A 27,614-nucleotide genomic window follows, 5' to 3' on the forward strand; every position below is an offset into this window, starting at 1 on the left:
GCTCACTCTACGGGTAATTTACTTTCCTCTCTGCTCAATACAAAACATATTTAACCCTAGACTTGTGTAAAGATTTCTAACTATTTTTCTCCGTGTATCAACTGCCTTTACTTTGACTTATTACTTCTAGTTATCACAATGAATGCCCCAGCAGTGTGCATGTTTTCAGGATCTTAGGACTGTTCCGTTGTCATTCCAAGCACCAACAAGAGAGACCTTTCGTAACACGCAGTGGCGTGAGCACACGCTGCGTGCCCCAGTTCTAACGGAGGCCAAGGAGGAGGCTTCTGCAGGAGACGTGGCTCCGGAAGACCAGGAGAGGCGTGGGAACAGCAGGTTCTGAGACGCCAGCCCAGCCCCTTCCCCGCCGTTCTGGAGGGCTGGGTGCACCTGCCACCTCCCCCCCACACCCCAGCATGCACAAGACTGATGACCGGACCCTTCCCTGGAGAAACTGATGATCCCAGGGCAAAGAGCAGCTGATAAGCCTGTCTCAGCACAGGGAGTGTCCATCGCATGTCTCGGGGTCTCTGTCTCAACGTGCCTGGAGAGATGTGGATGATGAGGAGGAACTGGAGGAAGACACCCAGCAGGACGGAGGAAAACCCACCACCCCGCTGCAAGTAAAAGGGAATATGGAGGGAATAATCTGTGGGGAGGAGAAGAGACAGAAAGAGAGAGAAACAAAGGAAACATAAAAGAAACAAGGAGAAAGAGAAATTCTGCACTGCTCTGTGATGCGCACCTGACACCCCACGCCTCCGGCTTTTAACACTCCCACCTCCTCTGCCTTGCTCTATTCTTGTTCTTTTCATCCTTGGTTCTCATCACCTTCTAGAATATTCCATCATTTAAAAAGTATCTTATGTTTATTGTTGACTACGTCTCTCTGCAGAGAAGCTCCCCCAAGCAGGGACCTCTTTCAACTCACTACTGTATCGCCGGTGCCTGGCGTGGAGCAGACACTCCCAATTATTATACTGGTGAAATGAATCAATGACCTTAAGGTATCTCATGGGGTTTATGTAAAGAAACCTAATCAGGCAAAATTCAAGCAATTATTAAGTCTTAGAAAACATAAAGTTCTCACATACAAGAGGACACAGAATCAAGGTATTCTACTTAGCCAGCAAGGACTAATCAATAATGAGGTGGACAATTCCAACTCCCGGGGTGGAGCCACACGGAAGGATGCAGGGCAAGGAGGTGGTGACCACACAGCCCAGCCATGGGAGGGTGATAGAGGAGATGTGGTGGACCACACCGTCCCCTGTGATGGATGGGACCGTAACCGTGAGAGCCAAGACGTGGGACATGGTGATCGTGCCTGTTATTTAGGAATAGCGGGAAGGATACCAGGAGAGAGAGAGCCAGAGTAAGAGATTTTTGCCCCTGGTCCATGGGACTGGGGATGGGGTGGTGGGCAGGCAGGACTGTGATTTCTCATGGTGAGCTTCAAAGTACAGTACGGCTTTTTATGCCATCTGCATTTGGTTCCTACATAGAATAAAAATCAACTAAAATAACAGCGTAAAAAACAACATCCTAGAGAACTTAAACGGATTCTTCTCTTTAGTTTTCTTTTTTATTGGGGAACTACATAATAAATGCATCAAAACAATTAAAAATCCCCTGTTAGGATCTTGTTTGACATAAAAGTAAAATAAGGCTGCAACCATATGGCAACTGGAGGAGGAAGGCGGACGCCTGAGTGGGCTCTTGCTTGCACTGGATCCAGACAAGTCTAAACATTCTGGGAGACTGTGGTCTTCCCTTTCTGGAGATTACATTCCTGGCCACCACAGTCAGAAGCACATTAAAAATTTGTTTCCTGTTTCAACTCCCTTTGACCTGAACTTATATGGAACCTGTAGGAAAAAAAGCCACATGGAAATGTCTCTAGCTCTCATGTGGTCATATTTTTCACCCTGCAGCACTGTTTCTTCAGATTGGGGGCGAGGGCTCATCCCAAAGGCGGTATTTCAGTGGAAAAGTAACTTATCTAAACAAATGAGTTTGAGGATCTCTTTGGTTGTGGGAATATTGTTTAAAAATCTATTCATGCCTCTACGAATGGCACAGGTAATACTTACCGAAAACTTTGTGAATCAAATAAGGACTGCTTCAGCAGAAATCCAAGGGAAAAAAGAGGGATGGGAAAAATCTAACATTTGCTCACTGTATTAATATTGTCAGAAAATCTTTCGGCCCCATGACAAAATTAATGCATAAGTCTTCTTTTTCCTTCTAGACCCGGAAAACTCTATCAGGTCCCTACAAGCTGGTAATAGGCTCGGCAAAATCATGGTTTACAGGTGGCTTTGGAATGACAACGCATCAACAAGTCAACCCAAACTGACTTGACTTTTTAAGCAAACGTCAATGTGAATTGCAAAATAATTAAATTTCCGTTATCAAATTCTAAAGCCAATTACAGTTGACCCTCAAAGAACACAGGTTTGAGTTGCGCGGGTCCATTTACACACGGATCTTTTTCGACAAATACAGGACAGGATTGTATATTTTCTGTTCCTTATGATTTTTCTCAACATTTTTTTTCTCTAGCTGACTTTATCCTAAGAACACATAATATATACGACCTGCCAAATACATGCTAGTCCGCTGTTTGCGTTATGCGTGAGCCTCCAGCCAACAGCGGGCTGTGGGTCATGAGGTTCTGGATGCGCCGGCACCCCAACCCATGTGTTGTTCAAGGATCGGGTGCAGTTTGGTTTCCCCCTTAAGCTAAAGCTCTTTCAAGGTTCCAGGAGCTCACCGGACTCGTTTGCTCAATTTTCTTGCCCTGTAATGTCCATGATTTCTTTTTCTTTTTTTCCTTTTTCAGTGAAACTCTTTTTTATTGTGGTGGCAGTGGACTGCAGGGGGGAGGCTAACCAGGATTCTGGTGGGAAAAATAACTCTTTAAAACCTAAAATCTCACAGAACCTCTGAAGCCTCAACAAGCAGGAAACCCACCCTTTGCAGCAGCTACTATGGAGGCGGGTGTCCAGCTGAGTAGTGCCAGGGGGCTAGGGTGCAGAATTTCTGTGGCGCCTGAGCAATGCAGCCCTTACAAGAGCTACAGTGTGGTGCAGAGAAGGAAAAGCCACCCCCGCCCTTCGGTCCGCTCTCCTCCCTCCACTATAGATGTGTGTGCTTACACTTAGCAGGGAAATAAAGGGCGGGGCTCCGCCCTGCGTTCCCACACTCATGCTGGCTTCAGAGTCTGAGAAAGCTGGGGACTCAGCATGCTTCCTTTGAAGGGAATGTCTAGGAGTTTTGTCTAACGCTCAGGCCTTGGAACTCTCAGACTTTTTTTTTTTTTTAAAGGAGAGAGTCTCAGATTGTCTTCCTTTCAAAAACCTAGTTTAAAACAATGTCATATCATGTCAAATACCAGGAACCAGGCTGGACAAGTGTCAACCACTTTCAACATGGTAGGAGTGTGCCTGATCCCTGAGCATCCATTCGGGCTGATCACGTGAAATGTCCCAAACTCACAAACAGTGCAGTTTGTAAATTTTCTCATCAGCTCCAAACACAGTCTTAAAACAGCACACTCTAATGACGTTGAGTCAGTCACTGGGTCTTGTTAAGTAGGATGCAGTGATTTACAGATACACCGAAACTCAGACAGTATATCGTTCAACCGTGTTCTGGGCAGAAATTCACTGGGTGCAGATGGATTGTCAGCAGCGCGAAAGGCTTCTTCCTTTCCTGTTCGATTTTTGCTAAGCCACATGGTTTCAGTTTCTTGAACTACATCGTTGGGCGAACATGATTTTGCCAGGACTGATGTGCAGAGCACATGACTCCCTGGGCCCTACTCAGGCACAGGCTAATCCAAGAGCACACTGGGCGGTGTGTGGACATGCACCATGCAGGGACTGCACAGGAGACATGTCTGCAAGCCTGCGTCTCCTTCAAGGTGGTGCCTAAATAAGAGCTTTAAACGACCGACTCTGAACCCAAACCGCTCCTCCCTAGGCCTTGCTGCCCCCACCACCCCCTGAAAATATACCATGGGAAACAAGCCCAGGCTGAAATGACAAACTGCCCCTCAGTGTCAGTCCACAGAACAAACCCCCAGTTCTGTGGTCTTTAAAGCTGTGTCTCTCGAAACACAGCACTTAGGATGGTTTGGCTTTTAATACTGACCAAGGATACCTTCATCCAATGGTCCTGGGATTGCACAGAAATGGGCCCAAGAGACTTTGTGTGGGGCAGAGCCACCTGCTTCCAGGAGCTTCTAGCACACCACGGTGACAGACACCGGGAGCCCCCAGGACACCATGTGAGTGGCCTCCAGCGCGAGGGCACTCCTGCCTCCCGAGCTGAGCCACAAACCAAGCACTAGGTCGCTCACATTTGGTGCCCAGGCTGGGAAAAAAAAAAAAAAAAAAAAGGCACGTCTTTAAACACTAGACAAAAACTAAGCCCTGACACCTGGGGACCAGAACCGAAGTCACCCGAGAACAGAGGGACAGGGGCGGCCCCCTTCGTAAAACCGAATTGGCTTTTCTCCCTCATTTCATTGATCGGCAATCAGCCGCTGAAAAATGCCAGTCATGTGTTCTGCAGGTGCGTGCAACCAAGCACCGGGCCGCACCTGGATAGACGTAATTTTACTGGTGAATCACTGAAATGAGATTAATTATAACCTGTTTTATTTTCTTTTCATCCTAACCCTGGTTAAGCCAGCTCTGCCCACCACGTGTCAACCCGTGGCCAGGGTGATGGCACTCAATGTAGGGCCTGCAGGTGCCCGGAGACGCACATCCCTGGCAGGGTCACCGTCCCACCGAACGCTCTCCTTCTCCTGCCAGCAAACCCCCTCGAACTCCCATGACTTAGCCTCTTTCACTGTGAAAACAAAAACAATGAGTAAGGCGCTTCCTGCACGTGGGGCACCATGTCTCAGGCTGCATCCCTCTGTGTGCCCAAGGGTGACCCTCGCAGCTACCTGCCACGGCTGCTCTCTCCACCCTCCCGGGCCGATCGTCTCCAAACCTGCACAGGCACACTGAACCAGCTCTGATGTGAAAATGAGAGAAATGGCTGTGAACCCTCCCGGGGCTTCACGGACATTTACCGCCGCAGCCCTGCCCCCTCTGCTGTTCTTGGCGGCACGACTCCTCCAAAGAGGTGCTGGAGCCCACAGCTCTGCTTTCTCACTTGTCCCTCTGCCCCCACCTCTCTCTCATGCCTTTGTCCCCAGGTTCCCTAGAAGTGGGTCCCATGGTACCAATGCTCAAACCTCCCCAAGTTTTATCAACACCTGAGGAACAGAACACAAACTCCCCAGCCTGGCCTCCAAGGCCATGCACACTTGGATCCCCCTGTTGCTCCTGGTGACGGCCACTGCTCCCTTTGATCAAGGCCATCAAGGCCTCCCAGCCGTCGGCCAACATCCAGTCTACCTCTGCCTCAGGGCCTTTGCACTTGCTGCTCATCTTGGCTGGATCGTTCCCACCCTCCATTCCCACCAGGCAACCTGTCTAAGAGCTTAGAGAACTCTACTGTCATCCTTTAAGAGAAGTAAAGCACCCTTCCGGGGTCTGCCATGCTCTGAATCGGTATGCACATGTGGAAATGCACTCACCCATACCTGGGTGCACGCTGATGGCCTGGCCCTGTGAGCCCCATGGGTCAGGGCCCAGGTGCAGGCCATCTAGAATGGTGGCATGTACTAGGTGGTCATGCAAAGATCTGATAGATAACTGAATAGACATCACAGCACGCGTGGTCTCTCAAACTAAACACTGCTGTGAAGAGTGAAGGAGCGTGACGTCTTCCTGTGATAGCGCGCCCCTGCTCACCCTCCCACAGCCACCTGATTGTTCTCTTTAATGACATCGGTGAACCGCATGTTTGGAGACAGTCGGAAGGTACATTTCAGTCCAACTCAGCTTTAGAAAGTCACAAAGTCTAAATGAGTAATGTCTTAATGATTTCGTGTCACCATATGTGAAAGCATGCCCGCCTCGCTTGTCCAGGATCAGAACCAAAGTATTACTCACATTATCCCCAAATTCAGCAATGCTTACTCCAGAGGGCAATGCTCCTTACAACGAGGCCTCCCTCCATATCTCGAAAACCTAGGTGGCACTAAAACATTCGTTCTTAATGAACACAGGGTTCACAGAGCAGTTTTCTTCTCTTTTTTATTATTATTGTTTACTGTGTTTTATTTTCTTTCTGGCAAGAAAAAGAGCAAAATTAGGCGAGCGGCCTTTCCTGAGGCGGGGGGGACAAAGTATTGTCTTTCTAGGGCCCATGGTGCTGGTTGTGTTCCCAGGGACCCGCCCTGCCAGCTGACCCAGTGGAGGGAGGGCCTGGAGGCAAATGGCCCCTGGTGCCCTCGGGGAAGCGTTCCCTGAGCCAGGGCCCCTGCCTGAGACCGCACCCTGGGGGTGCTACTGTCCCAATGTGGCTCCTCACCCAGCGATTCCTGACACTCCCCAAAGACGCGTCCAGGGCCCTCTAAAATACGGCACCAACCACCTGTGAGAAGATGTACTCCACGTTCAGCTCTCTCTCAGTTCACTGAGCTTTTTCTAGAAATTATTTATTTGTAAGGGTTTTATGATATTCATGTATGAGCAATCCTCGGTGTTTCTCAAGTTACACTCATCTATACAGCTGTCTATTTTATTTATTTTTTTCAGAAGCACATGGTGTGAAGAAAAGTAGAATACAGAGCTTCTGGCAGCAGTGGCAATAAAAGAGAATAAACACAATCCTACAAATTCATAAGAAATCAGCAGAGACATGGAACAACATGATGCAAAGAAAATGCACAGCAGACAGAAGACACATAAGAACTTGGAGCTGAATCCAAAAACAAGGGCAGTTACAGCTCATAAAAGCAGACCAAGTGTGTGCGTGAGAAGATACATTCTTTTCTTTTTTGTAAAAAATATTTTATTTGCTTATTTGAGAGAGAGATAGCGAGACAGCGTGCACGAGCAGGGGGAAAGGGAGAAGCAGACTCCCCGCTGAGCAGCGAGCCCACCTCGGGGCTGGATCCCAGGACCCTGAGACCATGACCTGAGCCAAAGACATACTCTTAACCGACTGAGCCACCCAGGTGCCCCAAGAAGATATATTATTGATTTGATAAAATCAAATCCAACAGAAAAGATGATTTGTTCAAGATGCAGAGAAACCTCATAATGCTGACATTTAAAAACACAGAGAATGAGGAAATGTCAGGCATGAGGGAATGGACGCGAGGGCCATATTGTTAACTTCAGAAAAAAACAGCTTAAGTTGGAAAGAAATATTAGGTGTAAAGATGGTCCTTATTTAGCAGGACAACACCTGAGGAAGCTATAATGCTACCAACGCGATGTGGAACTTTAATATTAATTATGAAATAAAAGTAACAGGAGAAATTGAAAAGTAAGCAATCATAAAGTGAGATTTAAAAATACTTCTCTCAGAAACACATATACAAGATAGACAAAAAGTCAGAATATATTTGAATAGATAAGTAAGGACCGTGATCTAATTGCCATATAAATAACTCTACCCCAACACAGAGCACACATTCCTTCGTTCCCACAGGAAACAATTATAAACACTCCCATGCTCAAACCATAAAGGAAGTCTCAAAAATGTGAAAAATGATATAATTTAACTCTTTCTTTGATCTCAATGTAATAATATCTGAAATAACAAAAAAATTACTGTAAAGCCTCCATAAAGTTGGAAATAGTAAACCACAATAATTCTAAATAATTCACAGGTTTAAGAGTAAAGCAATGTTAACCTCTTACCTAAAAACAGTATCCTATATTCTTCCCCCACCCAAAACATCATGATTCTGAGCGAAGCTTCCAGTTTTCAACAAATATTTCCAGATGCACTCGTTAGTATATAGACACAGTGGATATATGTAGGTAAAGACTTGTAGTAAGATCTAGTGTAGCTATCATCCGTCATGTATCCGTCATGCATCCACCATCCATCCAACCGTCTCTATCTATCTATAAGTTAGTTTTTAATTTTAGAAACCAAAATAATAAAAATATTATGAGAAATTTCGGTATTATTTAATGTATAAAACTAGTTAAGTTCCCTGAAAAATAGAAGTATGCCCAAGGTGACTTTCTGCCTTTGTTCATTTGGATAAATAAATAGATATGTACATAAATATAAAACAACACACCAAACTAAAACAAATGAAGCAAAATCAAACAGACAAAACAACCTAAAATACAAAATATTTTACGGAACTACTTAAGGCCGATTTTTAAGTGACAAATTCAGATCTAGAAAGCTAGTTATTTTTTATATTCCTATTGCAACGGTTTCTACGTTAATACATAAGTGACTGAGGAAGTAAATTAAATCAGCCTCGCCAGGGCTCCTGGGGGGTTCTGTTGGTGAAGCGTCTGCCTTCGGCTCAGTTCGTGATCTTGGGGTCCTGGGATCGAGCCCTGTGTCGGGCTCCCTGCCCGGTGGCGAGTCTCCTTCTCCCTCTGCCGCTCCCATCTGCTCATGCTCACCCTTCTCTGTCTTGCTCTCTCAAATAAATAAAATCTTAAAAAAAAAGAAAAACTCAGCCTTGCCTATGACGAATTCCATTTGTTCCTATTTGTAACCTGACTTTCCTTGACGATACATTCTAACAAATGTCTGTACCACCCCTCCGGCTGCACCAGCTCCAGCATTTTAAAGATTTTATTTTTAAGTGATCTCTACACCCAACATGGGCCTCGAACCCACAACGCTGAGATCAAGAGCCACATGCTCTACTGACTGAGCCAGACAGGGCCCCTCGAGTGCATCTGAAATTCATTGTTTTGGTGTCAAGTGATTTCCTTCCCTGGGGAGCGCGGTCAGACATCATCTTCTGTATTAAGGTACAGTCACACCCAGGTGACTGTCCTGACGCTCGCAACTTAACTGGCGACGTCATACTTTAGCCAAACATCCCTCTAGAGACACTGTCAATGTCACACTCTTCTGGTTTCCCCGACCAAACGGAGAAGGTCAGATGCCTTCTCACTGGGGGCACGTGGGGTAGAACAAGACACAGCAAGAAGAACAGGGTCCGCCGCTCTTTGGGAGGTGGCGTCTCTGGGCGTGAGCCACAGCATCGGGCTCCCTGACGGAGCTGGGCCCGCCGCCAGATGAAGAGGACAGGGGTAGCGTGGACCCCAGGGGACGCATCCGCACAGACTGTGACCCTGGGAGCATCCTTCTCTTCAGCCACATCGGCACGCATCCCGTAGGTGAAGGGGAGAAAGCAGGAGAGGACTGCCCCAAGGAGCTTCCCTCCCTCAAGTCTACTGCTGTGGCGTCCAGGAGACACCTGTGATCTGAAGTCCCCGAAGAATTGCTTTCCCAGCCCTGTTCCAGATAACGCTGTTGAGCAGAAGCGGGGCTGCTGGGCGGGGCTGGCTGTATAATTTGTGGAAGCCAGGGCAGACTCAAAAGACCATTAGGAATTTCAGGTTGGAATGGCAGAGAATGAAAGCGAGCGAGGACCCTTCTGCCCCCCGGGCGCTGGATGCAGGTCAGATGTCCAGGATCCAGTCCCGCTGCTAGTTCATTTTCAGCCACTCAGATAATCAAATGAACTAACACGCTCACTTCTTTGGCATTCCCATGAGTCAAACGCTTTCGAACGTTTGGGAACCGCCTAAGTGAGGAGGGTTCTTTTCCTTCCCTTGGTAACCTAGGCAGTTCATGTTTGTATGGCTTGTATCTAAGAGGTGAGGGACAAAAAATCACGGCCCCCTCTCCTGTCACTGGAAATGTTGCCGTGGGAGAGCTCCGTAACAGAGTTATCCTGCTAAACCTTACCTTGCATTTCTACAGTGTACAACCAAATGCTTGCAGGCACTGACCCAGGCTCTTCGGGTGAAAGCAAACAATTCTGCTAACGGGTCGGTAAGGAGTCACCAAAGTGTGGGCAGAAATAGTCCACCCAGTGGAAAGTCTTTGCATGACTTTCTAAAACAAGAAAACAAAGTCTACTTGATCACAATCTGTTTTACCTAAACTCTTACTCTGCATTCCTAGGAGAATCATGAAGAGGAAGGAAAAGGGCCAGTTTCCCATCTGGAAAGTATTTCCTCTCGCATCTTCCCGCCATTGTCCAGGAAGGCGTGCTGTTGGTATTCATGCTTCCAAAACGAGATACTAGTTAAGATAAATGACATGAAGGGCCACTCCATTTAGATAAGCTCAGAAATATAAAGGAAGTAAGTACCTGTGTGATTTATGGTTCGTGTTTCACAGGCAAGTGATAACAGAGCCTGATTCACGCTCCAAGGAGGACCGAGGTAGCGGGCCCTGGGCGCGCCCCCTGCTGTCCGTTCCAAGGCCAGCGCGGAGCCAGCCCTCAGTGTGGAGCAGAAGCCAGAAGCCGCAGGCTGCCGGCTGGCCGCGCTCCAGCCCAGAGCAGCACCTGGGAAGTGCTGATGCCTGGTTCTTAGCCATGATGTTCCAGCCCGCAGCAGCCTCCAGGACATACTAGGATCATCTTCCTCCAGGGAGGAGACTCCTGATTCCCAGTGCACCGCCCCTACTCACATTTACGAGCTGGGGAGCCCACACGGCCGCCGAGGCTAGGGCTCCACAGCCCTCCGGCTGCACCAGCTCCAGCCTCAGCCCAGGCAAGCATGCGGACGCTGATGGGGAGGTCAGGAGTTGCAACCAGTGTAGCAGGGTTTCATTTTCATTTCAGTTAAAGACAAGAAGGCTAGGAATTAAGATGTTTTAAAGACCCCCACTCCTGGATCCCATTGAAGAAGGAACAAAAAAACTGCCAGTTTTCTGGGCAAGAGAGAAATGTATCTTACATCGCAGAGGAAAACAAAACAACTTTTTAAATTAAGATCTATTTTCCCAACTCAGTTGTTAAAATAAAAATGCACAAGGATTAACACATGTGATATAAGCTCATTCTTCTGTGTTTTGCCATAGTCTTGCTTCACAGACTAAATAAATAATGGATGTGAATTTGTTTCTCCTTTTACACCCTAAATAAAAACAGCCAAGAGTTATCGAGTGCTTAGCCTACGTGCTGCACGTAGAGTGTGTGGATCTCACATGAATTCCCTCAACAAACCCTCACTCTCTATCACCCTGGTTACATACAAAGTGGACACACAAGAGACATGTGAACCACACCTTTAAACCAGCTGCCGAGCTCACACCATCCCTGCTCTCCGCCATCCTCATAATCCCAGCCGACCAGGCCACTCCGTCAAAAGGACTCTGATGCGCACTTGGGGCCAGAGGCTGGGACATCTTGCCCCACCTGTTCAGCACAAACCTGCAGGGTCCCATTGGTCACCAGCCCTCTGCTATTTGCTGGGGATGTGGCGGGAAGCTCATTAGGGGTCTCCCAGCAGGAAGGTACGGCATTAGGTTTACAGCAAGCTTAGGACTGTCTCCAAAAGCTTTCTCCTTCAGATAAGAATACAAATATTCGAAAACATTAGACATAAATGAAAGAGCCAGATGGATGGAGGCCTCTGGATGTTTCCTGGATGAATTTAGGGTGTCCTCACTATGTTTTAACAATGCTGTTCCCACTCATCAGTGCCAATTACCCTTAGACTAGTCCTTTTGCTCTGAACTGTGCCTTTTCTTTCAGCATACAAAGCTCTTGACAAAATTTACTTATAAAATTTTACCTGGGTACGTTTAGAATACATCAAAGAACATAGAGGTGTTTTGACAATAGGTCCCTCAAAACCAGAAAGACAAACTTCAGGGAAGCAGAGGAGGCCCTGGGAGAGAAACAATGGGCCTCACAGGTGACCTGCAGGGAACATGAGTGACCTCCTAATATGTGTGCGTTTACAAGACAGCATAAGGAAAATGCAACATCCACTTAGAAATCTTTGTTGGAAGGAATCCATAAGCCTGAAGGAAAAGGGTAATCAGAGACATAACCCATGAGGACTTTTCGGGAAGAAACGAGACCGTTGGCTCACTGCGAAGAAGGGCCAGAGCGAGTGGGGGCGGGGGGATCCACAGGTGGGCTGTCAGCAGGAAGCAGAGGTGGCCCTTACCTGATTCCCGCGTCTGAGGTCCGAGGTCTCAGGGGCTGAGAGTGTGGATGGGGCGGAGGACGAGTTCTGGAGGACACCGGAGGCGACACGGAAGCCTTGCGCTGGGAGGGGTGGTGGGCCGTCCTGGGTGGCCACTAAGAGAGGGCCCACCCTTTTCCACCGAGAACATGGGCTTTGAATTTCCTGCAGCCTGGAGCTCCTGAGCGCTGTGCACGGCCTGGGGCACATGCTGGGTGTAGGCAGGTTGGGTCTTGGGGGAGGAGAGTGGAGGAAGAGCTGTGCCAAGGGAAGGGTTACAGCGCCATCCCTGGACTCTGTGCCGGGGGAGTCCCGGACGGTGAGGCGTGGGAAGGCAACTCTCCGGGTGAGACGGGAGGGCCGGAGTGTGGGTCCAGGGCCGCGCGAGCTGCAGTGACACGAGGAGGCGGTGGCCAGTGAGGGGTGGCTCGGACCTGGGTTTCACAGGCGAGGCACGCCGGAGTCAGGAAGGTGGCTTCCCACACCCATGGGGACCTTATGGCCAGGGCTCAAACACGGGAGACTAGCTCTCCTTTCCTGCCAGTCTGAGCTGGTAGGCAGCGGGGCGCCAGGCGAGGGCAGCTCTGCTGCGGGAGCTCACCAGGGAATCTGACAGCACCCCATCCTGGGGCTCCACCTGCCTGGGGCTGGCCTTGCCCACAGAGCTGGAGCTGGGGCAGTGAGGAAGGAGAAGAAGGGAGCTGGAGACGAGGAGGAGGAAGCAGAGCCTTTGCAGGGAGCCCACGGAGGGCACCCGCATCACTGCCGCTGGCTTCCCACTGCCTAGAGGACGAGCTGGGATGTGGCTGGGGCACATCTAGCGGGGGTTCCGTGTGGGAGCGAAGCGATGTGTGGGCGTGAAGCGGCGAGGGGGCGGGTGCCCCAGCTTCCCCCCCCAGGCTGGGGGCGGGGCTGCGCCCTTCAGGGAAGCACCAGCGGCTCCGCCTACTCCGGCTTCCAGGTCAAGCCCTGCATGGGTCACAGACACAGGGAGGCCTCTTCTGGGTTCCCACTCTCAGTTCACAGCTGAGTCAGGTGATGCTTAAAGGCAGCACGCTGGCAGCCAGGAGTTGGGGACCTGGTCCTGGGTGTTTTCCTTACATCCCCCCTAGATGAGCTTCATCGAGCAGACGGGCGAGCACTAACCATTCCCAATTATCCAGAGCTCAAACAGATCGACCTTCACTAAGGCTGGTTCCTCACGCACAGAAAAGTGACATGCACACACGTCTCTTCGTCTCAGTGAGGGAGGTTTCTCTACAGCACAGTTAACTAGCTGTTTTGAGGTGCCCCGGGTCAGTGGGCCCTTGCAAGAACTCAGCACGATGTCAGCAAGTATTCCCCGGTCATGAGGTTCCGTGGAGATCCGCCATCGAGGTCACAGCGACGGCAACGCTGAGTCACTTGGAACACAGGTGCCCACCTGGCCGTCCAGGAAGAAGGAGTCCCGGGGGTGCACCCGCTTGGCAGGAGGCCGCCCTGCAGTCTGTCTCCTTCGGACAGCATGATTTATTTTGCAGGCAATGGTGCCACGCTGCCGTCAGCCTCCCTCCGCCAACCGCGAGTTTCACTTCCTAAACCACCCAGAACTTTGTGCACTTGGCCTGTCGCTTCGGACACAGGACATGCCTGCGGTGGCCTGTGTTCCCGCAGTCCAGCTCAGCACAGCCCACCGGGTGCATGGGTCCGCAGAGGGATATGATGTGGGGACCACGGCATGTGGCCATTCCAAGAGCCTGTCCAGCCCCAGAAAGGATCCCCAGGTGGGCGCCCATGCCCTGGTGGGTGATGGGCCTCCAGCACCAAAGTCCTCGTGTCAGTTTCGACTGGCATACCTCTCAACAGCAGGCCATGGGGCGTGCTGGCTGAGGAGCCCGGACTGGGGCAGGGCAGGTGGCTTTGTGAGGTGGTGGGTCCCCAGCCCCCGAGGGAGCAGGGAGACTGGAGGACAGATGTTCCCAGGGAGGACCCCCCTCACCATGGTGGAAGGAACAGTGGCGACCTCTCAGATGCGGGCAGGAAGCCTCCGTCTCTATCCTGAGCCAGTGACCAGGGACCCGACAGCTCAGAGACAAAGGGAGAGATGGGGCCTCTCTCCCTCCTGAGTGTCCCTGTCTCCCTGTCACGCTGCTGAGACACATTTCCGCAAACCTGCAATCAGCTCTCCAGCTACTGGGGATCTTTAAAAATCAAGAAGTTTGAGATTATCTTGTACTGTTTTTAGTGCGTCGGCCTGTCTGAAGAATCTGGAGTCAGACTTTCATTCTGTAAATATGTTACTCAGATGATTCTCACAATCCCTCTGGGACGTGGCCCCCGTGAAGACGAAGCCACTGAGCACAGAGAGGGGAAGGGCGTGCCCGGGTTGTCACAGCTGGGAGCAGGGCCGAGGCCGCACCGCGGGGCTGGCCCAGCCCACCGACTCGGGGCACCTGCGCTTTCCTGAGAACTATCTCGGGGCGGCAGCACCGCGGGCAGAACGGGATGCCAGAGGCCCGGCTTCCTTCGCTCAGTCTCACACGTGTGCGTGCATGTGCCTGTGTGCGTGTGTGTGCATGCGTGCGCTGCAGCAATCCACACACCCTGCCTCACCTGGCAGGCCTGTGAATGGATCCTTCTGACACGTTTCATTCAGTAGGCAAATAAACCAGAGCGAAAGGAACTGGAGGCTGAGAGGGAAAACATTACTGGCACCACGGTATGTTATCACCCCTGCCAGCCTGCGGTGGTTAAAGTGAAAACACCGCAAAGAGGATGCCGTGGGGAGGACTTGCTCGTAAGTTCACAAGATATTCCAAACATACCTGTTCAGGCACTTCTGGTTACTCTTGCCCCTTCCTGTTCCCGGATTACACGACAACAATCAGCTCTTCCCTTCTTTAGACTCTGGAGCTCCCGGGACTCACGGATATATTTGCAAAACTATATGACACCCGTCTGGATGAATGCAGCAGCCCTTACCTGGGAGGACAGGCAGATACTTTGCAAGACACCACCCCCGTGACAGGTCTGGTGCTGGGATTACAGAACGATGTGTTGACTTGAAACCTCAGGTCTCGGTAGCAGCCCGCCCTCGTGGTCATTTGCCCTGCAGGGAAGGGTACAACGTACAATAGACTCAGAAATGTGCCCCATGGGGAAAGGCAGAGGAAGAGCAAAGGAAATCTCTTTTTAAAAAGGATTTACCACATTGCCAAGTCTTTATGATAATGACCAATTGGCCAACTCTTGACATACTGGTTCTTTTCTGACCTGTCTTCCTGATTTTTATCAGGGAATTTCATCAATTCTAAGTTACCCGTACTTGTCTCCTATATCTTTGCATCTTTAAAGTCAACATGTGCCTCTGTCTTGTAATTGGTGCCAACATACATTTGATGACACATCGTTCTTTCCTATTGTTTCTGGAGTCGGGAACATCACCCACTTCTCAGAAGAAACATAATATGCCTGTCTTGTGTTTCCACTTGACAAGTCACAATAGGGAGCAATCGGTAATAAGCCAGAAAGAAATACAGACAAAAGAAACATAAAGCAGTTTGTCACCAGAGATTCCAGAGTTAAATTTTGCCATGGTTATAAACTGAATGGAGGCCTTTTCACAATAAACGACTTAGCTGTCCTATCGAATGAGGTCAGTGGAAATGGTTGAAATGAAAGCGGGTTCAATCCTCAGCCCCTATTCATGTCCCCAGTGCTGTTTACAGCTTGCAAACATGTCCAAATTTATTCAGTATTTCAATTCATTAAATTTACCAAACAAAGGTACTATTCTTTACATGAGGTTCCTAGAATAGTCAAAGCCAGAGAGGCAGAAAGCAGGACGTTGGTTTGCCCGGAGCTGGGAGGAGGGGGGCTGGCGAGTCCCTGTTCCACAGACATAGGCTTTCAGTCTGGGAAGATGAACAGGATCTGGAGGTGGGTGGTGGGGCCGTCTGCACAACAGTGTGAACGACTTCGCAGTCCTGAGAAACATTCTGTCCTGTAGATTTTACCACAATAGTAAGGGGACTCTAACTAGATACACATTTTTGAAGGACGATATTAAAGAGTTCATCCGATGGGAGAAAAAAAAAAAAGGGAAAAGATCCCAACTGATACTGCTTTAAAATGAACACAATTAAAATATACTAAGATCTACAAATGATTTCATTGCTGCCCCTGGACAGCCTGAGGGGGTCCCGCTGCTCGTGCGGCCCCCCGTCCTCCGTGTCTGCGGCCCAAGCCCGGGCACGACTCGGCATCCCCTGTGCCCCACGGCATTCCTCTGCCAGGCAGACGTTGAGAGCAAACGACAAACCAAAGATACACTTCTGGAGGAGAAAGCAGTCGATTGTAGACGCCAGGCACAATCCTCTCTAACACTAGGGTCCATGGGAAGACAAATCCTTCTTTACTCAAGGAAAACTAAAAGTCTCTAAAATACACATTGGACAGTGTGGCTAAGCTTGGTCAGAAAGAATAAGACAAGTCAATGCCTTAAATGGGGAAAGTTACATTCCCTAGGAAATTGGTTTTCTTAAGCAGTCAGAGGAGGACAGTCCTCCCTGGTTCCAACAGGAAATCACCATGGAAGCTCATGTGTCTGACCCCAAACTGCCCACTGCCAGGGGTTAAGCTCAGTGGGTGCTGATGAAGGACAAGGAAGTGGTAGTTAGGATCTTTGCAGTTTTGTAAAATTTTTCAGTTCTCTGCTGACGTAACATAATTATATTTTTAACCAAGCTGTGTAGTTTTTATTTTATGTTCCCTAATGTGAATTTTGCAATTATTTCTGCCCAATTTCCATGGGATCTGATGAGAAACAGCTTATTAAAAATGATTGAGGGGCACCTGGGGGGCTCAGTCAGTTCAGCGTCCAACTCTTGATTTCGGCTCAGGTCATGACCTCCGGGTTTGAAATAGAGCCCCATGTTGGGCTCTGCACTGGGCATGGACTTTAAGATTCTCTCTCTACCTCCCCCTCTGCCCCTCCACCCCACACCTCTTGCTCTCTCTCTCTGAAAAAAAGAAAAAAAACTCTCTGAGGGGCCCCTGGGTGGTTCAGTCTTTAAGTGTCTGCCTTCGGCTCAGGTCATGATCACAGGGTCCTGGGATCGAGCCCCGCATCAGGCTCCCTGCTCAGCCGGGAGCCAGCTTCTCTCTCTCTCCCACCTCCTTTTGTTCCCTCTCTAGCTGTCTCTCTCTCTCTGTCAAATAAATAAATAAAATCTTAAAAAAAAAAAAGACTTTGGGGGCGCCTGGGGGCTCAGTCGGTTAAGCGACTGCCTTCGGCTCAGGTCATGGTCCTGGAGTCCCGGGATCGAGTCCCGCATCGGGCTCCCTGCTCGGCTGGGAGTCTGCCTCTCCCTCTGACCCTCTCCCATCTCATGTGCTCTCTCTCTCTCATTCTCCCTCTCAAATAAATAAATAAAATCTTTAAAAAAAATACTGTGATAATGATCACGGAATACTTCCGCAGAAATTTAAGAAAACTTACTTAAACATACGGATAATCCTAAAGAGTATTTCTGTGAAAGAGCAAGGTTTAAAACACACAAAATGAATGCCCCTAAACACAAAAGAAGGTCAAGTTCATTGAAGAGGAACCTCAACCCCACGAGGCAACAGAATGGTAATAAAAATGAATATTCCAAGGAGTCTGGTAAGATCTCAGCCCCAACACTTATTCTAAAATGCAGATTTAGGAGACACCTGGGTGGCTCAGTGGTGAAGCATCTGCCTTCGGCTCAGGTCACGATCCCAGGGTCCTGGGATCGAGCCCCGAATCGGGCCCCCTGCTCGGCGGGGAGCCTGCTTCTCCCTCTCCCACTCCCCCTGCTTGTGTTGGGCCTGGTGACCCGTGTGGGACACTCAAGTGGGATGAGTATGGTGACAGCTCCGATTGCGTGTGTTCTGAGCAAGACTCAGGAGTCGCCCAGTGGGCACAGCGCATGCGTGAGGCTTCCAGCCGCAGCGCTCGGTAAACCGGGGAGGCCTCCCCCTTGACTCCACCTCGAAAGCAAAGGTGTCCCACACCGTCCCATGACGTCCTCGAGACAGGGACAGCCAGCCATGCGTCACTATGGCCCACACGGCACCGATGAAGACACGCAGATGCAGGCCCCTCTTCTACTCAAGCCCTTGCAGGGGTGTACCCCCTCGGGGAGGAAGAAGCTGGGCTCCCGTCTTGATCGTTGTCCATTTTGCTCTAAGTGGTTTCCTGGGGTGGGTCAGACTCCCTTTCAGCTCCGGCCTGAGGTCTCCTGGCTGCCTGCTGGACACACAGACCATGCTGTCTAACAAAAACACAAATACAGACACGTCCTGGTAAAGCGGGCTGCCTGAGACCCCACCTGCCCTGAGGTCTGCGGTCCGGGGTCTCCCGTGGGGTCCACAGGGTCGGCCTTGTGGCCCCGAGCCCACGCCTTCCTCCAGGTGTTCCTCCTCCCAAGTCCGAATGTCAAACTGATAACAAAGACGTTTGCTCTGAAACACACATACACACACTCATGCCACTCACGGATTAAATGCCCATTTTTCTTGTTTTAAAAAACTCGGGGCTTCCTAGCCCTGTCCTTCCAGCCCTGCTGATGCGGACCTCCCGGCTCCTCTGATTCTGTCTTGTCCTCCAGGGCCATCCCCTTGGCATACCTGGCTGATTTCTTCTCATCCCTTTACATGAGACCCGAATACCCCCTCCTCTGAATCCCTCTGGTCAGCGGCTCTGGGTCTGGAGCAAGCATCAGAACTGTCTTATTTGTTCAAACACAGGATGCGGCTTCCACCTTCAGAGTTTCTGATTCAGCGGGTCTGGGGTGGGGCCCGAGGATTCTGGCCAATGCCCAGGGGTTGCTGGTGCGGGGGACCACACACTGAGAACTGCTGCTCTGGGAAAAATCTGAAGCCAGGATTTTTAGGTCCAGAGCTACATAGAAGAGGTGTGACAGAGGAAAATGTTAGTATATAGGTCTTTGTCCCTGGTTCCTGGCTAGTGGCTTCTAAAACCCTGGAAATCACAGGCAAGAATGTAAAAGTTGAAAGAATGTCTTTTGTATGCTAATGGTGACCGGAGGCTGGGCCCTGGGGAGCTCAGGTTGGGGTTGGCCTCCTGAAAGATCCAGGTAGGAATAAAGGATTAGAACTTTCAGACCCATCCCTGCCCTCCAGGGATGGGAGAGGGGCTGGAGATGGAGTTCATCACCAAAGGCCAAGGATTTAATCAATCAGGACTAAGTTCCAAAATCTCCATAGAAACCTTAACCCGCAGGGTTGAGAGAGCTTCTGGGTCCATGAGCACATCCCTATGCTGAGAGGGTGGCACACCCCAGCTCCACAGGGGCGGAAGCTCCTTGAAGTCTCCCCACGTACCCATTCCTCTGGCTCTTCATTCCTCTCCCTTAGAATAAACTAGTACTTCCAAGTACTGTGCCTTCCTGGGTTCTGTGAGCTGATCTCACAGATTATCAAACCGGAAAGGGAGGGCCTGCAAGAAACCCCAACTTTGTAGCCACATCAGACAGAAGTGTGGGTACATGGGGCACCCAGTACTTGTGACCGGTGTTTTAATTGGGAACAGTCTTCTGAGGCCGCGCCCTGAAACCTGTAGAGTCTGCGTAACCCAGGTAGTTCGTGTCAGAACTGACCTGCAAGACATCCCCCTGGCCACCGGACAATCGGGGGCTGTTGGCGTTGCAAAGGCCACACCCTTGGGGTCAGAAGTGTTGTGAAGAAACACAGCCGAGATGAGGCTAGCCAGGTGTGTGCTCATCTGTCCTGGCAAACGGTAGCGAGGACCCGCTCCCTCTCAAAGCGTGCAGGCGTGGGCAAGACACATGGTGAGTCTAAGGACAAGGTTCAGTGAAGACATACGTGTGATCCCTTGGAGCGTATTTCTGGGCGGCAGAGAACATATGCTGCCTGTCTCCATAATCTCCCCAGCGTGCGTGGGTCACTTTGTCCCCTCACTTACTAAAGAGTTTTTAAGCCCCTGGCCAATTTCATTACATTCAGGAACTTATAAGTTCCGACAAGTTAATAGTGGGGGAGCTAATGCCTAGCCAAAAAACATCAAAGTAGATAGGGGTATATTCCCTTATTTATACATTACTTCGGATGAGCTGGGCAGTTCTGATGACTCGCCCATATATCAATGCAGAGATGAAATTTGCATCGATGTTTTATGAACCCACTTTCCATTGCTAACAGGGAATAAGAGACTATAAAATTAGGGGGAAAAAAAGAGAAACAAATGTCTGTTTAAGCTGTTCTGCAAAGAATCATGGGGACTTCCTAAATTAAGCCAGTTAATCATAATGATCCAATTTATATGAGGCCAATATTGAGCAACAGTACAATTTCCTAAAATTGCTAAGATTTTGTTCACCCTAATGAAAGAGAAGGAAAACTAACCTTTTCTCTCCACTTATATGTCAATTTAAAAGTTCATTTTTTTATTCTTCAACCAAACTCGTTTGACTTTTTAGGAGGTGTGACTCTATACATAATGGCTTCAGTCTGGTTTCCTGTTTTGACATTAAAGACATGTGAAATCCAACCCTGCTGCTCCAGTCCCAACAAACAATCTGGCCTTAATGGTCACTGGGGGTTCCGAGCAAGTCACAGGCTCTCGATTAAGCAAATAGAAATTTGGTTTTGCTTTGAAATGGCAAAAGAGGTTGACTTTATTAAAGTGCTTGTTTTTCTTTTTTATTGGAGACATTCGTTTGGCTTCACTCCTGAGCGCCTAAGTGTCAGCCGATTCCCAGAGCTTCTACCTGTTAACTGGATAAGAGGGAGATCTGGAGCTAGTAATTCCTGAAATAATTTAGTAACGATGTACTAAATATACATAAATATGACCCAAAGGAAAACGGGGGTTTGTCTGACACATGTGCGGGTCCTGACTCTGCCAGTTCTTTTCTTAGCTGGTGACTCTGGAGACCTTTCCTTTTCCTTACTGGGGCACCAGCGGCACGCGGGCCACAGCCACACAGAATGCAACACTTCTGGCTGGATCCCCGGATCCCAGCCCCCTAAACGCCGGGGGCGCTCACCCTCAGTCATCGCGGCTAAAATGTCCGTACAAACGGGCAGCGCACTCTTGGGTTAACAACTCTGTAGGACATCAGCGGATAGGGGAGAACATTGATAGCGAGGAAAAGAAAGGGGGAGTACAGTGTTGCCTCGAAATTTTTAGCAATGAATAGAAATAGGACAAAACAGGACGGTGATTAGTAGGTTCGAAAAAATGCATTTAAGAAAGTAACAATGTGGGGCGCCTGGGTGGCTCAATCGGTTAAGCGTCTGCCTTCGGCTCAGGTCATGATCCCAGGGTCCTGGGATCGATCCCCGAATTGGGCCCCCCGCTCAGCGGGGAGTCTGCTTCTCCCTCTCCCACTGCCTGCCTTCCCCCTGCTTGTGTGCTCTCTCTTGCTCGCACTCTCTCTCTCTCTCTGACAAATAAATAGATACTACCTTTAAAAAAAAAAAATCAAAGTAACAATGGTGAACATGGTATAAAACAGAATTTGTGGGATGTCGCTAAAAGTAATACTTGGAGGACGGTTCATGGTCGGAAATACTTACACCGGTAAATAAGAACGGAAATCAATGAATGTAAGATCGAATGAGGATGGGAGAAAAAGAGCTCAAGGAAGTAGAAAGAATTGATCTGTATGGAAACAGAAATCAGTGTACTAGAAAACGAACAGATGCCAGTGTACTTGATTCTAGACAAAAACTTGTGTCACAAAAGGGAAAGTGGAAAATCCAAGAGCTGACTTTGGGCAAGGGTTTGTGACCTCTTGCCCATGAGACTGGCTTAGATCCCAGCAAGGAGAGGCAGGAACACAAGATGGGTGGGGAGAAGGTCAGAGATGCATCGCCACCCCCCCTGGCTGAGGCGGGTCTGAGCATGTGCTTTGGCAAGCAGGAGCTTTGCGGTAATGCAGGCATTTTCCTGGGAACCATCTGTGCCAAGGCTGGCTTGGCTCTATTCCTAAAGGGCGATATCTGGAATGTTCTACGATTTCCTGGTTCTTAAATAGCCAGAGTGACTCTGAGAGCTAATGGTGTCTCTCTCTGACCTTTACTCATCCACCCTCCAACTATTTTGTAAGCAAATGATCCTCTGTATTAAATACCTTCCAGCATGACATACCTAGAATGACGTGTTTTCCTGGCTAACCTGCCGCCGATACACCAACTTAATGAAGAAAATGAGGAATAAGAACAAATATGCTAGATACGAAATGAGAACAAGAAAATATCCTACACAGAAGATATGAAGATAATTTAATGAGGGCGCTTTGTTCAAATTTATAAGCATAATATTTAAAATCTTACAGAAAAAGATCGTTTCCTGAATTAGCAAAATTCCAGAAGAGAGAAACAATCTATGTGGTTTAATTACCAGAGAGAATACACAACTGTCTCGAAGACCTAATTCCTGAAAATGCAAGAGTCAGATGCTGCAAATAGATCCCACCACATGTAAAAGAAGGAAGGGCCGGTCTGGTGGCGAGGAATCGCGGTAACGAGGTCCAGGGTATCTGCGGAGCGTCAGCTTCGGAAAGGAGGGGCCGCTCCTCTGAAGCAAAAGCTGGTGTGAGTAAGGGGGGGGCGGGGCTCTGGCTTGGTGGGACATGCGGGGCTGGCACTTGGCAGGAGCCTCCCTGCAGAGGGGTTGTGAGCGGCCCGCGGGGACCTGCAGGGACACCCACGGGTCAGAGCCCATCATGGCCTCCTCCACCTCAGGCCTCGCTTCCAAGCGCCTTCCGAGGCCAGTCAAAGAGCTGCCTTCGGTTATCATCCACCAACATCGGTAAGTAGGTCTGGGATCCTGTTAGCGGGAACTGCTTTCCTCCTTTTTCAAAATGACTGATTAAAATCACATGGGGAGGAGATGCTAACAGCCTGACTGGGATCCTGGGTGTTTTCCAGGAGAGTTCTTGTCTGTAATTCTCCCGGCCATCCACTCAACCCTTCTTAACTCTGCTCCCAGAGAGCATCAAGCTGCCCTTGGACCATCATAGTCCCTGGTGGGCAATCCTGCAGCTGCCATTTATACACTGACAGGTGTCCACTCAAGTCCCTGTCCTCTCTCAGCCACTCTCCCCGGGAAGTGGGTTTCCCTGTGGTTCCTGAACCGGATTGCAGAGGTGCCTGTGAGGGCCTCGGGCTCCGGGCAGGGGCCTGCAAGTGGGCTTTCCACACAGTGTGTTAGGAGAGAAGACCCCTCACAGAAACGCAATCGCAGCGACCCCCTAGATGCGTCCTCAAACTGGGATTTGAGGACTTTGGGTTCTACAGGGCTGGCGTGGGCCCCAGAATCTGCATTTCTCTCAAGTTCTTGCATGATGAGGATGCTGCTGGCCTGGGGCCACTCACGATGCCCACCGCGCCTCAGTTACCCTTCCATGGGATTTCCCACACAGGCAGGGATCTTACACCGGTAGGCAGCCAGGCCCCGCAGGGTGAAATCGGAGTCTTTACAACTCCATACCTCAGATCTCATGCCACCGCTCCAAATTTGCGCCCACAAGCAAACAGGACTGTGTGTGTGTGCACGCATGTGCGCTCACACGTGTTCTCCACTCAAGACTTTTAGGAACGATGCCCTCAGAATACCCACCAAAATGTGGAGTCTAAATTTGTAATTACTAAGGAATTTTTGCGGGGTACAGGAGGCTTATTGTTACGGTTTGTTGAAATCATTGTGACAAGCATTATAAACAATGCTTGAGGATATTGGCTCAAGAATCTGAACCACCGCATTAAAAATGGGCTGTTTGCTCAAAACCTTAGAAGAGACTCTCCGCCAATGGCGGATACAGATAGCGTAGTGATGCGGCAGGGGGTCGCCGTCAAGTCTAGAGAAGGGTGCACCCAGGAAGGGCTGTACGTGGGAAAGACCTGGGGTGGAATGTATTAAAATCCTCGCAGTGACCGTGGGTGAGAGAGCGGTTTGTCTTCTTTTCTGTTTACGGCATTTGTAAAGAAAACTAATGACCACATGAAAATGCACTTCTGTCTTACTGACATCACGGACACTGGGCAGTGAAAGGTAGGGGCAGGAGGGGCCCGACCGCCCAGGAGACCCTCTGGGGACTTCCATTGGCCCCCAGCCTGTCCACCCACCTGCCCTGGCCTCTCTCTCCCTCCCTCCCTCTCATTCTCCCCAGAAGGCTCAGCATCGAAAGCCTCAAGGGGTGCCCATGGAGCTGACATTCTGATTTATCTTTGGTCCATCTCGCAACTGTTAACTGACACAGAAACACAGAAAACCAAACCAGAGAGCTCAGCAGAGGCTGCGTAAAACACACGCCTGTGTACTTGTGCACACAGGCACACACACACACACACACACACACACACACACACACACACACACACTCAAATTCCCTCCTCAGCAGAGGGCGGCCAGGGAGGCCGACTCCCAGGCCGCTTCCCTCCGCCTCATAACTCCGTGGGCTGTGCCCAGACAGCACACCTGCGCCCCTGGGGAGCGTCCAGGTGTCACCTGGCCTGGCTACTCAAGGACAGGTTTAGGTGATGATTTAAGAAACAATTTTTCACAACTAAGCCAGAGCTACAGAGAATAATGTGAGATGGGGTCTTTGCTGTGCTCAAGGACCTGAAAATCTGCGCCCACTGGCTTGGCTAAAAGCAATCAAATCTCTTCTCTCACGCCTGACTATTAGCCTTCATTTCTGTGTGATGCCTCTCAGGTCCTTGAGTATTCCCCTCCGATGTGCGTTCCTGGGGTCTACTCCCCACACTGTGTTCACCTGTCTGTCCACCACCAAGGAACCTCACCTGCAGGAAACATGGCAAGACTTAAGAATTAAGCAAAATAACGACCCTCATGCCTACGTACAGTGTCTATGTCTTTTTTTCTTTTTTTCAAAGATTTTATTTATTTATAAGGGAGAACACTAGCAGAGGGGAGGGGCAGAGAGAGGAGAGGCAGGCTCCCTGCTGAGTGGGGAGCCCAAGGCTGGGCTTGATCCCAGGATCCTGGGGTCACGACCTGAGCCGAAGGCAGATACTTCACTGACTGAGCACCCCCCCCAGGCGCCCCTGTCTATGCTCCTTTTCCAAAGGGCTTCCTTGGGTCCTTCGTCAGAGACTTTTGCTCACTGTAAGTGTAGGATCTGCATACTCAAGATCTTGGGGAGTCTCTTCTTTGCGAAAGGAAGGATCTTATAGGCTGGTACACTGTGTCGACAAATGCCAAGACACCAGCCTTGGGGTACCAAGGGAAGACAGAACTCTACAGAAGAGAGTTTCAGAAGTACCAGAGTGACAACTTGGGGCATCAGTGTGGGGCAAGTGGCCCCGGGACATCAGGAGGCCTGACTGCCAACAGCCACAGGATGAAAGGCCGCCACATCATCCTGGCTGCCGGGACAGAGCTCGGACGGGTGACCTGAGTCAGCAGGAGGGAGGTAGGCTCCATCCAGGAAGCGGAGAAATCAGAAGACGTGTCCCAGGTACGCCTCCCTGCATCAGAGACACCAAGTCGTCTGTTCCCGGAAAGGAAGCTTCCAGGCAGTCCCTCCTGCCCTCCATTCACACTACTGCCCCTAAGCTGTCTCCACGTCCTGCCCGCTGCCTCTGTCCCAGTCCCCCGGGGAAGACGGTGGGCCACTCTTTGACCCCTCAGCTGCAGCAGGTACAAGCCTGCACACCCGTGCACGCACTTCTCCAGGGATGCGCGTGTGCACTCGTACAGGCCCACACACACCTGTGTGCACAAACACGTGCGCAAACACATGCCTTGGAGGTGGCGACATAATCCCAAATAGGGAGGGAAGTGCCCCTCATCCCTGCCCTGGGGCCACATGGAGAATAACATCATGACGTGATTCCCTCCTGCTTCGAGAGTTTAGTAACCTAAACTGTCCGCTTTCTCAGGCAAAGCTGTAACATTAACAGAAGAGAACCGGGACTGACATTTACTTGGCAAGACACAGCGTTAAGAGCTTTACGGGTAGTCTCTCATTTAATCCTTAAAGGAACCCTATAAGGTAGCTTACATTATTATCCTCATTTTATAGATGGGCTCACTAAGGCATAAAAGGCTTAAGTAGCTCATAAGGTCACAAGATTTTGAGAGGCAGGGAGGGCCTCGCCTTGACTCCTGGCAGGCTGGTCACAAACACCACGCTATCTCTTCCAGCTCAGCAAGGCCTGGTGCATCACCTCCCGGCCCAGTCTTTCCGTCCAATGTGAGATATGCAGGTAGAAATTGTAACCTCTTGTTTGTCAGAAAGAGATGCGTACCATTTTCTATTTCAGAACTCTTCATACACTGGAGGACAATTTTCAAACTCTATTCACTGGGAGCTGAGTAAATGCCTGGAAGCAAGGGAACCCAAATTCTGAATGATGGAAGACCCTTCCAGGCCCCGGCCCCTGCTTTGTGTCTGGGAGCAGGAGGGAGGAAGAAACGAGGGGGCCCTGAGGAAGCTGCCCCCACAGGGCGGGGGGGGGTGTCTTTCTGGGTAACAGTGGGATGACCCCATATCACCCTTTCCCAAACGTGGCCTTCACGTATTTCTAAATCAAAAAGTCATCGAGGTCCTGCATTTGTCCACTTGACAAATAGATCCTTGGCGGCTGGTGAGTGCCAGACGCATTGCTAGACCCTGAGGACTCAGCAGCTAATAAATGCAACAAAAGCCACAACCTACCACGCCCCAAGTCTGTTTTCAGGCTGTCACAGAACCTAAACACAGAGAGAATGCAGCAAACAGCAAAAACAGACCATACCCAGGCCAGGTGTAACAAGGCCAAAGAAATTGACGGTGGTCCTGATTTGGGGTGTTGGGGACCATGGCCTGTGGCCTGGGGGTGTCCCGGAGCTCAGCATCGGTGAGCATGGTGGAGACACGCTCAGGACTCAGGCAACATCAAACCAGGGACACCAAGTCCTTTCCTCAGACCCAAGGAGAATTTCAGAACAACGAGAAAACTTACAAATAGGAAATTGGTACAAAAGAGACTCAAAACCAAAGATAAACAAATCCAAGTGGAGTTTGATCCCACAGCCATGTTGGAATGATGGGACCTGGAAAGCAGAATATACACTCTTTTATCTTCACTTGTTCATTTCCATGCAGTTGCTGTGCCCAGATCCCGGGCATTCTGCATAGATAGACTTGAGAGCTTATATAAAATTATCCTTTCAAGTCCTAGTCTGGAATTTACCTCCATTTCTGCATTATCAGAAGGAGAATAACACCTGATGTCTCACGGCTTTTTCGCCAAGGATTAAATCAGAACACGAGTACAGAAGCAAAGGACAGGCAGGTCGGAGGAGTTGCTGAGCATGGAACCCGATGCGGGGCTTGACCTCACACCCCTGAGATCATGACCTGAGCCAAAACCAAGAGTGGGATGCTTAACAGACTGAGCCATCCAGGCACTCCTAAGATTTGTCTGAGAAATTTTAATTGTGAATCAGACCAATATTTTCACTCAAACCAAAAGCATTATCCCCAGACATTGCACGGAGCATAGTGGAGAGTTTAGAACATCGGTATAAGCCAAATTTTAATAAGCATTTCACTT

The 27,614-nt window shown here is 49.8% G+C and overlaps 1 protein-coding gene across 1 annotated transcript in view; it reads right to left on the reverse strand.

Moving 5' to 3' along the window:
- The window catches only part of ADAMTS16 (ADAM metallopeptidase with thrombospondin type 1 motif 16), a 141,994-nt gene that overhangs the window by 26,230 nt on the left and 88,150 nt on the right, over nt 1-27,614 (reverse strand). Inside the window, exon 18 of the mRNA XM_027606029.2 lies at nt 15,018-15,144. Within this exon, the coding sequence (XP_027461830.1) occupies nt 15,018-15,144 (127 nt within the window). The remainder of the gene's footprint in view (nt 1-15,017; nt 15,145-27,614) is intronic.

The sequence above is a fragment of the Zalophus californianus genome, chromosome 5 (assembly GCF_009762305.2).
Source record: "Zalophus californianus isolate mZalCal1 chromosome 5, mZalCal1.pri.v2, whole genome shotgun sequence".
Classification (NCBI taxonomy): Eukaryota; Metazoa; Chordata; class Mammalia; order Carnivora; family Otariidae; genus Zalophus; species Zalophus californianus.